This window comes from Nakaseomyces bracarensis (genome assembly GCF_045282275.1).
Source record: "Nakaseomyces bracarensis strain CBM3 chromosome Unknown Scaff13_0, whole genome shotgun sequence".
In the NCBI taxonomy this organism is placed as follows: domain Eukaryota; kingdom Fungi; phylum Ascomycota; class Saccharomycetes; order Saccharomycetales; family Saccharomycetaceae; genus Nakaseomyces; species Nakaseomyces bracarensis.
The window spans coordinates 2,449,287-2,464,633 of NW_027263959.1; the positions used below are offsets into that span (position 1 = coordinate 2,449,287).

The window sequence follows — 15,347 nt, forward strand, 5'->3', positions numbered from 1 at the left end:
CAACAATCAAAAGATTACTTATTACAGCAGATAGATATTAACACTAACTGAGTAAAAAAAAGGTGATAAAAGAAAGCTTTTTAGTCGGTTTACAGCGGAAATTTGAAGGAACAAAGAAATTATTAATATTAATTATCATTTTCTTTTTTTTAATTCTTTGTTATTATTAAGCAATTAATTTGTAAATTTTAAATTTTTACAACGATAGTATTTGGGTTCATTGTTTTTTGAGTAAAAAATAACAATTAATTATTTTTCTATTCTACAAGTAGAAGAAACCCATTTATAAACTTGAATATTCAAATTTTAGTAACATATACGATAGAAGGTCAAGAAAGGAATTTTAGAAAACCTATACTCTTGACAAACTAACCTGAAGAGGAAAGAACTAAAGTACCGGAAATACGCACGATTAGAAAAATGAGCTCAGACGAAGAAGACTTTAACGATATCTATGGTGATGATCAAGCAGCTCCTACTGAACAAAATACAGTCGAAGAGAGTAAGCCAGGTGAAAGCACTACAGATAATCAGCAAAACAATGCCACTAGTCAACTTGATGGATTAGCTGCTTTACAAGCTTTATCTTCTAACTTAAATAATAGTAGTACTAGTAATCAATCTGATAACGCTGGTGACTCAAATAACGCTAAAGATAATTTCGATAGTAATGCCAACGGTAATCAAAATGATACCCAAGCCATGAACCAAGGAAACGCTGCTAACTTGCCTTGGGATCAACTTCAGCAAACTATGTCGCAATTCCAGCAATCTTCAATGCCACAGATGCCACAGATGCCACAGATGCCACAGATGCCTCAAATGCCACAGATGCCAGCTCAGGAGCAAAAGAATCCTGATACCCGCGTCAAAGCAGATCTATCTGGAGAGAATTGTAAGATGTTTATTGGTGGCTTGAACTGGGAAACTACTGAAGATGGTCTCCGTGAATATTTTAGCAAGTACGGTAATGTTACTGATCTAAAGATCATGAAAGATCCAAGCACGGGTAAATCTAGAGGTTTTGGTTTCCTGAGTTTCGAAGACCCATCATCTGTTGATGAAGTGGTCAAAACTCAACATATCCTAGATGGTAAGGTGATCGACCCCAAGAGAGCTATTCCTAGAGAAGAACAGGACAAAACTGGTAAGATTTTTGTAGGTGGTTTGGGTACAGATGTGAGACCAAAAGAATTCGAAGAATATTTCGCTCAATGGGGTACAATTATTGATGCTCAATTGATGTTAGATAAAGATACAGGTAGATCTAGAGGTTTCGGTTTTGTCACTTACGATTCTCCAGATGCTGTTGATAGAGTTTGTGAACAAAGATTCAGAGACTTTAAAGATAAGAAAATAGAAATCAAGAGAGCTGAGCCAAGACACACCCAAAGACAGAGTAATAATAATCAGTCAAATGGTTCACCTGTTCAAGGGAACAATATGATGAATCAAATGGGCGGTATGAACCCAATGGGTTCAAATCCGATGGCTAACATGTATCAGAACCCTATGATGGGTGGTTTTAATCCAATGTTCAACCCACAGGCAATGACAGATTATTACCAAAAGATGCAAGAATACTATCAACAACTACAACAACAGACTGGTATGGATTATACACAAATGTTCCAGCAACAGATGGCAATGATGATGCCTGGATTTATGCCACCGACAGCTGGTGTTGATGGTAATGGCTCTCCCCAAGGCAATGGTATGGACAACCATCAAACCGGTTCACATGACCAAACCGACTCCGAAAATAGCTCAGCTACTGGAACACCATCAAATGTACAGACCATAGGTGGAGAAAGCTCAGAATCAAAATCTATCAGCAATAATAATGACAATTATAATAATGGTTTACCTATCAATATTCCAAGAGGGCCAAAGGCTCCTAGAGGTGACAGGAATGACAGAAATGACAGAAACGACAGAAGTGACAGAGGAGACAGAGGAGACAGACATGACAGAGGCAGAGGAGGTTATAATCGTGGTGGTCGTCACGGCGGCTACAATGGTTCAGGTGGAGGTTACCGTAGAGAACGCGGTGGATACAATAACCGCAGAGGTAATGGTTACCATCCATATAACAGAAGAGACTAAACCCCTTTCATTCTTTCGATTAGAGAAGTTAAATATAAATCATTACATTTTTTTTTTACAAGCATTTCCAAATATTCTGCATTTAGATAATATTATATCTATGACAATAATTTCCTATCTATTACTTGTTTTGTTTACTTTTCATCATTATTTGAGTTACTGTGATAACAAGATAAGATATAAGAATAAACAACAAAATTCATTTTTTTCACTATTGTATTTACCTCCCAGCTTTTGTAAAATATATTAATCCATATTACCTCATTTTATATCAATACCGATGTTATAATATACTAATTTTCCCTTTTTTTTAATTTTGTAATTAGTTATAAAGTAACAATTGACATAATTTTTAATAGTTAGCTTAAATGACATTATGTCAATATGAAATGATATTTACTTAGAATATGTGCAGAACACGAATTATTTATTAAAGAACACGAAAATATTTTCGCGTCTTAAACTTTTTTTTTTCAGAGGTGAATTTTTCGTGTCACAGGCCGTGAAGCGCGTTAAGCAAAATTTAACAATGATCAAAGGCGTAAAGATTGTAATATATCTCAGTACTGAATGCTCTTTAACCAAAAGATATTCTAGAACTCTTCCTAGTTTTGCAGATCATTGTAAATGAGAGTAGCCATTGAAATTTATAGACACGAAAATAGCTAATAGTATTCATCTATTCTTGATAAATAATCGCAATAAGATTTAACGCCAAAAAAATAGCATACAGACACACTAAAATAATTAATGGAATTAATTAATCACCAAGTGACAATAAAGTCTAGATCAGCATTTTATCCTAATGGGCTCTAGATCTATAATTTTTTTTTGACAAAATAATTGAGTCCTTCCTTTCATTTTCGTGTTTAGCTGAGTACATTTACTGTGGCACAGTTTCTCATTATAACCAGTTACATTTAAGTTAAAATTCCTTTTTTCTTTTTAATTATGGCCTATCCAAATTTGATATTTTGCTGATATTCATCTGAACAATTGGCGACTGGTTGATAGCTATTCTACAATACACCAGACAGGTTTGGGAGACAAGAAAAAGAAAAATACGGGTTGAGGAAATCTATCTAATCCATAATGTTCTAACGCTTCCCATTGTAGATATTTCCAATTAATTGCCATGTGGATCGATTGTTTAGATAAAGAACGAAAAAAAAAAATATGAATATATAAGAAAGCAACAAATTGTTATCTTTGAACCAATAATTCTCCTTTCTCTTTTGTTTTGAATAAGTACAAAAACAAAGAATAGTATAAAACTAACCTTTTACCTTATTACCAACTAATTTGTCATTCTTTTAAGCAAAGCTAAACAACTTTAATATAACATATCTAAAATGAGATTCTCTACTATCGCTACCATTGCTGCTTCTGCTGCCTTCGCCGTCGCTGAAACTGTTGTTTCCGATGGTGTTACTTACGTCGATGTTACAACCACTCCAGAAGTCACAAAGTCTGCTATCTCTACTGTCAAGAGTACTTCCACTCCATACACTACCACTACTGTATCTACTAAGTCCTCTTCCTCTACTAAGGCTGTCTCCACTGCCACTGCTGCCACTGCCACTGCCACTGCAGCCAATGCCGGTCAAGCTATTTCTCAAATTGGTGATGGTCAAATCCAAGCTGACACTACTACCGCTAAGGTTGAAACTCCAGCCACCAGCGTCCCAACCACCTCTACTAAGGCTCCAGTCTCTACCGCTTCTGCTCATACTTCATCATCTTCTGTTGCATACAAGAATGAGACTACTACTGCTGCTCCATCCTCCAGTGCTGCAGTCATTCAACAACAAAGTACTCTAAGTACCGTTAAGACTAACGCTGTTTCTCAAATTGGTGACGGTCAAATCCAACAACAAGTCACCAACGGCGCTACCAAGAACGCTGCTGGTCTAACAGCTGCTGTTATTGCTGCTGTTGCTTTGCTATTATAAGCAGAATAATTTGAGGTAATATGAAAAACCACAGGCTTGGCATTCATTATTCCTTTAAAATAAAGCAACATGCATATGATAAACCAAGATATTAACAAAAACTAAAAAAAACAAAAAAAATCTGACATAAATTAAGAATCTGGGACTAAAATAATATTATTCCAATCCATATGATAACTAATGATACCCATCCCATTCAATTTTATTTTATTTTATTTTAATGTAAAATGTAATTGAGCAGGATAAAAAACCATATTGATACCCCCCCTGACTTCTTGGCCATTTCCCCATTTCTTCACTTTGATAATTGTGATTCATGACATTAAATATAAATATATGGTGATAGTTTCAGTACTAAATGGTAATGAGTTAAAGAAGCAATGCACTAAACACTACCTGTATTCTAGGTAGATTAATACCCACGACGTTCCGTTTTATATAACTAATGATACCCCTAATAGTCTTTCCATCGACTTTATTTGCTTTAACTGATAGAGCGAGGATATCAGTATATACTGATACTCCTAAATATATGTATATTACTCTAGTTTATTATTTTAATAATACTATAACAAATTCTAAATATAATTTGCCAATCACATTTACATATCGTAAATTATTACCTATTAACCTAAAAAATTTGAAAAAAAAAAAAATTATAGCTCATCGCAGCTCATCGCATCATAATACCAGTAATTGCATATATTAGCAGCTGAGATACTACAATAAATGAACAATCATAACTGTTTTTTTATATTTTATTGCTAGAGATTAGACAACCTTTTGTTTTTTTCCTTATTTGGTTTTTATCAACAAAATTAGTCGATTTGCATTGTTAATTTCTATTCATTATTCAGTATCATTTGAGTCGTTACATTTATTAGTTGGAAGAAGAAACCAGGGCATTTAAAATACTATACACTCTGGATGAGAGGTGAAAGGTTCAGAAGAGGTTCGAATTCTGCAAAGAATTCTAAAAAGACTAATAGGGTTAAACGGATGAGGAAATCGTCATTTAATGCTGTCCAAAGAAATTTGGAAGTGTTCAATGATAATAAGGACTTTTTAAATAAATACGAGAACTTGGCTCTAGATTTGAGTGATCCTGAGGATGGCATGAATGTTTTGTCAAAGTCTAACGACGACCTGGTGCTTAATGATGGAGAATCTAAGGCAGCTAATTACAGTGATGCATATTATGAGATACCGGAAATTGAAGTTGAGTCCGGAGACGAAGGTGTTTTCCAGGAAACCGTATCAAGGACCAATAGTTTGGAACATAATGATGACTTTATTGCACTGGGGAGTAGCTCTGAAGAAGATGAAGAGGTTGAAGAAGAGTCCGATCCTGATATCGAGAGTACGGACGATGAAGAGGATAATGAAGAATTAGCTAAAAGTAAACGGACTTTAAATTCTGAATTTCCTTGGATATTAAATCATGATCACTCAAGACAAAGAGAAATATCGGACTGGCTGACGGCTGAAATTAGAGATTTTGTATCATACATATCCCCAAGCAAAGATGAGATCAAGACTAGAAACAGAACAATATCAAAAATACGAAGAGCTGTAAAGGAACTGTGGCCAGATTCTGATTTACATGTATTTGGTTCGTACGCAACAGATTTATACCTACCAGGGTCAGATATCGACTGTGTTATCAATAGTAAGGATGGGGACAAAGAGAACAGACAATATCTTTATGAGCTAGCAAGGCATTTAAAACAGGAAGGGCTTGCCACTAGAGTTGAAGTCATTGCTAAAGCAAGAGTTCCGATCATTAAATTTGTCGAGCCTGAATCTGACATTCACATTGATGTATCCTTTGAGAGGACAAACGGGCTTGCCGCTGCAAAAATTATTCGGGAATGGATAGATGATACGCCAGGTTTGCGTGAATTAGCACTAGTAGTGAAGCAATTTTTACATGCGAGGCGGTTAAATGACGTACATACTGGTGGTCTTGGTGGATTTAGTATAATATGTCTAGTGTTTTCATTTCTGCGGTTGCATCCTAGAGTCCAGTCAAGAGAAATAGACACTTTACAAAATCTCGGAGTGCTGTTGATTGAATTCTTCGAACTCTACGGTAAGAATTTTGCATATGACGATGTAGCGATCTGTGTTGCTGACTCGAGAGCTACATACCTGCCTAAGACGCATTGTCGGTTTTATCCTCCTGCGCGGTCCTCCTTTACGCTGGCGATCCAGGACCCAGGCGATGTCACCAACAACATAAGTCGTGGGTCGTTCAACCTCCGGGACATCAAGAGGTCCTTTGCCGGTGCCTTTGATTTACTAGTAAACAAATGTTTTGAACTAGATGCAGCAACATTTAAAGACCGGGTCGGCAAGAGTATCCTTGGAAATGTGATCAAGTACAAAGGCAGGCCGAGAGACTTCAGTGACGAGAGAGACCTAGTTACCAATAAAGCTATCATAGAGAACGAGTATTACCACCAAAAGCGTGCCCGTGTTATCCATCTTGATGAAGAATCATCATCATCAGGATCGTCCTCTGATAATGAAGAAGAAGAAGAAGAAGAGGAAGATGCTTTCGTCAATATCAGTGAGAATGAAGTACAGATAACTGAGCAAATGTATAGGATAGAAACAGCCCAGAAGAGAAAGAAACGCAAGCTGGAGGAGAAGGACAAGCCAGTAAAGAAGAAAAAGACAAGTATCGACACGTTTATGGGACTAGAAGACGATGAAACTACGATAGAGACACCAATAGATGCTGAGCCAGCGGCAACTTTGAAATCAAAAGCCGTAGACATGCAGACAAAGAGAGATTATTGGTTAGCCAAGGGACAGGCCTTATAGATATTTTTATTTTGAGTAATGTCATAAGTATGTTACTAGTACTACTATTGTTATAGTACCTGATATTTGGTTATTAGTACATAAGAATATGTTATACGAATATACGATTAATCATGCTTTATTAACGTTATATATGATAGACGCGTTTTAATATATTTACCCGATTAGGTAAGAGCAACAGAAAATAAAATCGCGAAATTACAGGCAAACAGGAAAAAATAATAATAGAGTAGGCAGCCTTAGAAAACCTCGCAGAAACGACGAGTTAAGAAAAAAAAACAATAAAAAAACGCGTCAGTTTAAGAAATGGTTCTTGTACGGGTGTTTCTGTGTAAATTTCATAATCAGGATATGTTGTACGCGTGTTTCTTCGCTCTTTCTAATTTATCAAATTTAAAAAAAAAAAAAAAATAATATTTAAAATAAAGCCCGTTTTATTAATAAGATGATACAAAAATTTTAGAGATCACGATTGGGAATATACCCACAAGAAAACATTAGTTTAAAAAGAAGATTATAATCACATACATATTAGAAGTTAGGATTTAGAGACTAGGGAAAAAGTGGAAAACTAGAAGGTAAAAAGGATCCACAAAGCAAAGCAAAATAAGAAAAGGAACGATGTCATTATCTGCAGCAGCGGCTAAGATATCTGATAATGATTTCCAGAATATTGGGCCAGCTCCACGGCCACCAGCTGCGACAGCGTATAATCAGACGCAGCCGTTGACTAATTATATGAATCAGTTGAATCTGAGTAAAGACAAGGTACCTGTTGTGTCACGGAGGAAGACGGGCTGGATCTCGTACAAGGACGATGGGTTGCTTTCGTTTCTGTGGCAGAAAAGGTTTATGGTGCTCTCTGATAGTGCGCTGGCGTTGTACAAGAGTGAGAAGACTAGTGATGATCCAGTGTTGAAGATACCAGTGACTGTGATAGTGAGTGTGAGCAAGAACCAGTTGAAGCAGTATTGCTTTGAGTTGACACGTATAAATGAGCGGAACTCTTCTAACGGCTCGCAGACCAACACCGATTCCATGTCGAAGAAGACCATATACATTGCTACGAAGACTGAGCTTGATATGAACTCGTGGCTCGACTCGATCTTCTCCAAATGTCCTCTATTGAGTGGCGTCTCGTCGCCAACAAACTTTACGCATAAGGTGCACGTCGGGTTCGACCCAGAGACGGGCAGCTTCGTCGGAATGCCTACTAACTGGGAGAAGCTACTTAAACACTCTAGGATTACTGGTGAGGATTGGAATAATGATTCTGCCGCAGTGATACAAGTCCTAAACTTCTACCAGGAATATAATGGCGAGGGATCATCTATAGGTAATGGCAGTTCTACTTCGTTATCGTCCGGCAGTGCCTCATCTAGTTCACAGTTAAACCTATCAAGAGACTCCAACTCCTCTCGTTCTCCGGAAGAAAATAGAATAGCGTCACAACCGAACTCGTTGCTTCCACAAAGAAAAGCACCAACTCCTCCAAAACCATCGAACACTACTACGACTAGCACTCACAGTCCTCCTAAACAAAATGTTCTAACATCTATAAATACCAATACCCCTAGTAAAACAGGGCCTCATAATCAATATCAAAACGGTTTACCAGCTAAACATAGTATCCCACCCAGGATGCAGGCTCCATCTCCAGGAAACAACGGAAGAGTTCAAAACTCGTTGCCTAAATTGGCCACACACAATAACTACCACCAGCAACAAGGTTACGCCAACAAATACCCCTCTCCTGGATCTTCTCCCATCAATTCCAAACCACCTTCTCCTGTTAATGGCTATAGACCTCACCATAACATGATTAATCCATATGCTAAGGGCCCTGCGTCTCCATTAGGTGCCAGACAGAATCAACCACCAATAAACCAGATGCCCCCACATATGAATAATAACATGCATCAAGGCCCTAGAAATATGCAATCCATGAATAACCAAATGAAGACCTACCCAACAATTCCAGTAATGAAGCCACCTCAAAATACGGGACCAAACCCTGCTTTAAATGCTGCAAATATCGCTATGAAACAGCAGCAGAATCAACAACCTGTTAACCCACAAAATAAAGGACCTGGTGCTCTGCAGCCGATGAGACAAGCGCCTAAGAAACCAGCCGCTGCAGGAAATGCGACATCTCCTACTGAAAAATCTAAGAAGCCATCCAAACCTACCATGTCTAATGCTGAGATTATGAGTAAGTTGACTAATGTAACCATTAACGCTGATCCTTCTACATTATTCAAGATGATTGAGAAGGCTGGTCAAGGTGCTAGTGGTTCCGTTTACCTTGCTGAGCGTATCGAACTATTAGAAAATACCGGTGCTCAGCAACAAAGAGGTGGAACTGAGCACGATAAACCAGATTTGGGTGACAAAGTCGCTATCAAACAAATGGTTTTGTCAAAACAACCAAGAAAAGAGTTGATTGTTAATGAAATAATGGTCATGAATGACTCTCGTCACGCAAATATTGTTAACTTCTTAGAAGCCTATCTGAAAACAGAAGATGATTTATGGGTGGTCATGGAATATATGGAAGGTGGTTCTCTGACGGATATCATTGAAAACAGTCCAACCAATGGCAGTGCTTACTCGCCTCTAACAGAACCGCAAATCGCATACATTGTTAGGGAGACATGCAAAGGTTTAAAATTTTTACACGATAGAAATATTATTCACAGAGACATAAAGTCGGATAATGTCTTACTGGATACTAAAGCTCGAGTAAAAATTACTGATTTTGGTTTCTGTGCTAAACTAACAGACCAACGCAGTAAAAGAGCAACAATGGTTGGTACCCCATACTGGATGGCCCCAGAGGTTGTCAAGCAAAAGGAATATGATGCCAAGGTCGATGTATGGTCACTAGGTATTATGGCTATCGAAATGCTTGAAGGTGAGCCTCCTTACCTGAATGAAGACCCTCTAAAGGCATTATATCTAATCGCTACTAATGGTACACCTAAATTGAAACAGCCACAATCATTATCTCTTGAAATCAAGAGATTTTTGAGTGTTTGTCTATGTGTAGATGTTCGTTATAGGGCGTCTACTGAGGAGTTGCTCCACCACAGTTTTTTCAATATAGCATGTGAGCCAGAAGACTTATCATCATTACTAGAATATAAAAAATGATACCGTTATTTAAAAACAAAACGATTTTAGCATTATACATAGTCAGCATATAAATTTTATATTTTAAATTCATTTTCGTTCGATATTTAGTTAACATTTTACGATGATTTCTATAAACTAATAACTATTTCAGAAAGCTGTACTATATATAATGCTTTAGCAGATTCTATTGAACAGAGAATCTAGAAAGAAGTTTTGTAAAATTTAATGAAAGCTCTAACAGTTCATCTTGTAGACCAGCTAATTTATGAGATACTGGTATTGTCTTTAAGATGAAAGGATACAACTCACTCAAGGATGTCACTAATTCTGAGCTTGCATTTTCTCCTTCATAAAGAGAGTTCAATAAGTTAGATAATCCTTTGAGTAATATGTTCATCTCTTCGCCTCTAAGTTTTGGAATCGGTGCCAGACCAGTTAAAAATTCATCTGCAATATATTTACTTAATAACAGGGCTATCCTTGAAATCAAATACGGCATGGTAATTTTTGCCAAAGGCAATAAATTTTTATCGCATAACTGTGCATAGTCTAATAGTTCTTTTATACAAACAATTGCGAGTTTGTGTTTTGTTAAGTGTTTTTGTTGTCTTGTTTGACCATACACTTCAAAATCAGTCAGATGTGATAATATGCTTTGGGGATTATTTGGGCCGTTACTTTTATCAAGTATTTGCTTTTGGATATCGTCTAATTCATATATTAGTGAAGCCTTCCATACAGAATTTACCAATTGATCATAATCATCTTCCTTTAGCATAGAAGAAATGCAGTTTTTCCTGAACAATGCAGAATAGCTCTCAAACTCTATTATATCATCATTCTCTGTAATTGTATCTATTTGATCAGTTATCCTCTCAGTAGGACATAAGAATATGGACATGAAAATTTCCGTAAATTCCTTTTGCGAGTCGATATCATTTTTCAAAAGTTTGGCTGGATCTTCGACATAAGTCAATAATTTTTTGAAACATAGGGATCCTAGCACCCAAAATGGGTTTGAACTATCTTTAGATATGTTTATCAAACTTTTACTGACAACAATTTCCTGAAGATTGTGACATATCTTGATAAAGTATTTAACTTGTGGCTCAACTTGGTATTTTGATGCCTCATCTAACTGCGTCAGAAATAGTTCAGACGCCTTATAACAGACAGCCTCGAATGTAGGAATTCTTGACATAGAAGTCTTCTGTAATTTTGGTGCCAACTTTTTTGCAATTTTTGCTCTGGTACCAAATATTAGAGTTGTCATCATGCTTAGCTGAACAAAGTATAGGAACATATGTTCTTTTGAAATTTTTTGGAAAACTAGTGTCATTCCATTTAGAACAGCATTTTGGAGTGTGGAAGGTCTAGATTGATCCATTGAATGCTCGGGAAGTAATGGAAATTTTATCGCCGAAATAAATAAGCCCATACTTTTCTCCAAAAAGGTGTCTTTCAAGTTCTCAGAATTCTCAATTAAAGCACACATTGATGGAAAAGCCAACATTAGTTCACAAACACAATCATACTCAGACTTTTGACTTAATTCAGAGGAATTGCTAATGTCGCTGTACATTATATTATAGTCCGTCCAAATTGCAGCACAGAGCCCTAATAGGCTATTCGGAACATTTGTGTAACAAGACAGATTTTGGACTACAATACCGTAATTTTTGATGGCTACAAATCGGACTCCGGTAGAAGTACACTTAAGAAGTCTAGTAAACAATTTCAATAAAATTATCCACTCTTCAGCAAGCTCATCAGCATTGGAAAAATCAGAATAGTGTTCATTAAATAATGTTACCATACCTTTTAGTGTGACATCTAGACATTCTAGGCTAACAATGAGTTCATCGTCACTTCTTTCTAGACTTAAGAATGGTTCTAAGACTTCCTTGAATATCGGTTTCCAAGCTGGAAAACTAGTAGAGTGAGAGTCAATTATTCTGAAAAATGTTTGAATAGCACCATTACTAACCTCATTTCTTTTGTCAATAGCACAGAAAAGTAGATTTTTCAACAAATATAGCCATATAGCATGGTATCTGGTAGGAAGAGAAATATCTTGTGAAGTCACAAGTTCAATTAAATAATCATTGTTATTATTGTTCCCTTCTGGTTTATTAAGTTCTTTATAGTCAGAATCAGAGTCATCGGTAATATTCGAATAGTTTGTTCTCAAGTAATCACCAACCAGCCAAAATTGACTGATGGACGAAAATGAAATATTTAATATTTTCTCTTGGTTAACAAATGCTACAATAGTGTCTATTAGATTAGGGATGACTTCTAAAGGTAAACTTTTCAGAAAATCATCTGAAATCAGTTTGAAAACATCATATGCCACTTGTATCATATTTTTTTGCTTTGTTTTAATACCTTCAACCAAAGATGCATCATCGATATCATTATGTAATAGATCGACCACATCGGCTTTAAGCCATCTAAATGGACTGTTTATGATTTTGAACACCAAGTTCCAGGATTTCTCAATAAGGTCACCAAATTCATTAAGTTGATCTTTCAGTGTGGTAAGAATTTGAAAAATAATATCTCCTTCGACATTTAAATTTCCATTGTGCACTTCTCTATTTGTTATTTCTAGGCATTCAATAGCATCATTTATATCAATGAACGCTTGCATCAAGAATATCTCATATTTTGCCAATTTTGTGTTCCTATCGTGAACCTCTTCAATCTCAAAAATCTCATTAGTTCCGTTCTTACAGACCCCAGAAAAAACATGACTACTATATAATCTTAACGCACCATCTTTGTCTCTATTGCTCATCAAATTTCCCATATACTCCACAAAAACTTTCCAGTAATTTTTACCCTTTGGAGACTCTAAGATGTGAATAAAATTAGCAGATGTTAGATCAGCTATTTGAGTAATGAAAAAGCTTGGGTTATATGCTGAATAAGAAAAAGAACCGCTGTCATTAAAAGGTTCAAAACCTTCATGGTTTTTACTATCAAGGTTTAGAGTAGTATCTGATAATTTTTTTAATTCATCTAGCATGCTGATTAGTGTTACAATTGGATAGTTTTTTGTTGCTTCTAAAAATCCAGCTATAGTATTTTCCGTACTAATTAGGTCATTTCTTGACAAAGTTGTTGATGGTGGTATGTCATTAATATTTTGCGTATTTAAAAATTCAGAAGATGCACCATATAGATAGAAATGCATCCAATCCCAAGTCCCAAAAGTGTAACTCCAACAGGTAGCAGTAAATTCCGGACCTAATGAGATAGCTAAGGAAATCAAAGCTCTGAATAAACTTATGTTCTTGCTAGTGATATTTCTTGTGTAAAATGGAGTTGTTTCAGACTCATTAGTTGATGTGTTTGTAGTTGCTCCTATCAATGAGTCACTGATTGTATTTAGTACACCGGTTCCGGATGGGCTTCTGACATGTAATTTTTTTATCTCGTCATTTGTTAATGATACTTCCGTTCTTGGTCTCAACTCAATGATAGCATTCCTAAAATACTCAAGACTTCTTTCAAGTCTTTTTTTATCTCCCAAAAGACCTGCACAATGTGATAATTTTTGAAATGCTCTGACTAATGAATGAAAAATATTAGTATCAATCGTAGACGAAAATAATAGCATAGTGTGAATTGAATAAAGGTCCTCAAATAAACCATCAAAAATTTTATGCAATTCCTTTTTTTTCGATTGTTTCTTCGTCTTATCAGAAACTTCAGTTATCTCAGTAGCTTGTCTGCTTAATATTTCAGACCAACTATTAGTGGTTTTAATAATCAGCCAAATAATATATGTTATATTAACATTTGGTGCAGAACTTTTATCCAGCATTTGCATGAAAGACATCTTGTTAGAAAAGGATTCGCTGGAAATGAGTGGCATATCGATTTTCTCAATGATACTTGTTTGTCCAACATAGTCAATTAAATCTTCCGAGCTCAATATTAGTAGACACTGATTCAAGAAATTATGCAAAACAGGCTTCTTGTCTTCAAATTTATCATAATTATTGTAGATTTCATTAATAAGTTTTGGATCTTGAGAAATATTATGGAATACCTCTAATGATAGAACTCTTTGCCATTGAGTGATAGAAGAATCCATGGATAGATTATGGATAACCAGAGAGAGTATTACTTCTAGTTCTAATTCTATTATTGATAGGAAATCTCTGTCTATCAGTAAACGAATACACCTGAAACAACGTAAAACTGTAGAGAAATGTTTTGAAGAAGACATACAGCGCAAAAGTAAGGGAATAGTTTTGACTCTTAATAGAAACTGCAAATCGTCGAACTGGATAAAAAAATGTTTACCGTTCTTCAATATCGATTCCAGCACCTCAAGACCTAGATCAGTTGGAATATCAGACACATCTAACATCATTTTTGTTTCATCTCCGCCCTCAGCACCCTTAGCATCAACAATAGAACAAAGGTTTGAAAATGTAATATTGGCATCATAACGATATTTGTTTATTTTAATTGTCTCGTTATTATTTACCAATACTTCCATTAGCTCACTATCATCGTCATCCTCTATGCTTGAAATGATCTTTTCATTACTTAGTCTATCAAATATTTCATCCATCAATTGCTGCAATGTAGCACTGGCGGTACCTGCAACAACAGGTGCCTTATTAGGCACTCGCAATAATGATGTGCAGCAAAATAGCAATTTCTTGCATAGATCCCCTGTAATGTATTTTGCATATGTCTCAAAAAAAATTGGTACTATTTGTAACACCTTCAATTGTATATCCATGGCCAAATGAGTGGCCTCTATAAACGAGTCCAGAACCTCCGTCATTCTGCGTTTTGGAATACAGCTAATTGCCGACATACTCTGCAAACATTGCATAGCAATAGTAGTCATCTTAGCATTTCTGGTCTTGCATGCCAACACAAACGGCACCACAAAATCAGGGTGGTTCTCTAATTCATTGACTGCTTGAACTGTTTTCAGAATCTCAATCGACTTACTACTGGCCTCCTTCACCTCAACACTCCGTCTCCGCGATTCATTAGCTAACGTGTGTAAATCTGTGTCTAATTGCTTCTTGAATAAAGCAAAGCTACTTGTAGATCTCGACATCGTTCCCTTTTAAGTTTTTCCTTTTAGCCCTTGTTCTCGTTTGTTTTTATTGAACGGTAACCCTCAAATTTATCACTCCAAGAAAGACCCAATTGATAGTAAAATTAGTTAATGATTCAATGGCAATGCCTTTAAGTTGGTGGAGTTTATTTAAACCCTTCCTAAGTCCCCAGATTTAATTTCAGGTAGACCTCTAGGTCCAGGTGTCTCTTCTATTTAATTTGCCTTTC

General features: G+C 36.0%; 5 protein-coding genes across 5 annotated transcripts; 4 read left to right on the top strand and 1 right to left on the bottom strand.

Annotated features, from left to right (window-relative positions):
• Positions 1–420: 420 nt before the first annotated feature.
• On the top strand, positions 421–2,106 carry RNJ42_05114 (RNA-binding protein; the record flags this gene model as incomplete). The annotated part of the gene is made up of 1 exon (XM_071055278.1): positions 421–2,106. The coding sequence occupies one exon, from the start codon at positions 421–423 to the stop codon at positions 2,104–2,106; it is 1,686 nt and encodes a 561-aa protein (XP_070909971.1).
• A 1,352-nt stretch (positions 2,107–3,458) lies between these two features.
• Positions 3,459–4,058, top strand: TOS6 (Tos6p; the record flags this gene model as incomplete). Its single annotated transcript, XM_071055279.1, has 1 exon — positions 3,459–4,058. The coding sequence occupies one exon, from the start codon at positions 3,459–3,461 to the stop codon at positions 4,056–4,058; it is 600 nt and encodes a 199-aa protein (XP_070909972.1).
• A 927-nt stretch (positions 4,059–4,985) lies between these two features.
• Positions 4,986–6,887, top strand: TRF5 (non-canonical poly(A) polymerase TRF5; the record flags this gene model as incomplete). The annotated part of the gene is made up of 1 exon (XM_071055280.1): positions 4,986–6,887. The coding sequence occupies one exon, from the start codon at positions 4,986–4,988 to the stop codon at positions 6,885–6,887; it is 1,902 nt and encodes a 633-aa protein (XP_070909973.1).
• Positions 6,888–7,508: 621 nt separating this feature from the next.
• On the top strand, positions 7,509–10,040 carry CLA4 (serine/threonine protein kinase CLA4; the record flags this gene model as incomplete). The annotated part of the gene is made up of 1 exon (XM_071055281.1): positions 7,509–10,040. The coding sequence occupies one exon, from the start codon at positions 7,509–7,511 to the stop codon at positions 10,038–10,040; it is 2,532 nt and encodes an 843-aa protein (XP_070909974.1).
• Positions 10,041–10,206: 166 nt separating this feature from the next.
• On the bottom strand, positions 10,207–15,117 carry MON2 (Mon2p; the record flags this gene model as incomplete). Its single annotated transcript, XM_071055282.1, has 1 exon — positions 10,207–15,117. One exon carries the CDS (start codon positions 15,115–15,117, stop codon positions 10,207–10,209), a length of 4,911 nt encoding a protein of 1,636 aa, XP_070909975.1.
• Between the last annotated feature and the right edge of the window lie 230 nt (positions 15,118–15,347).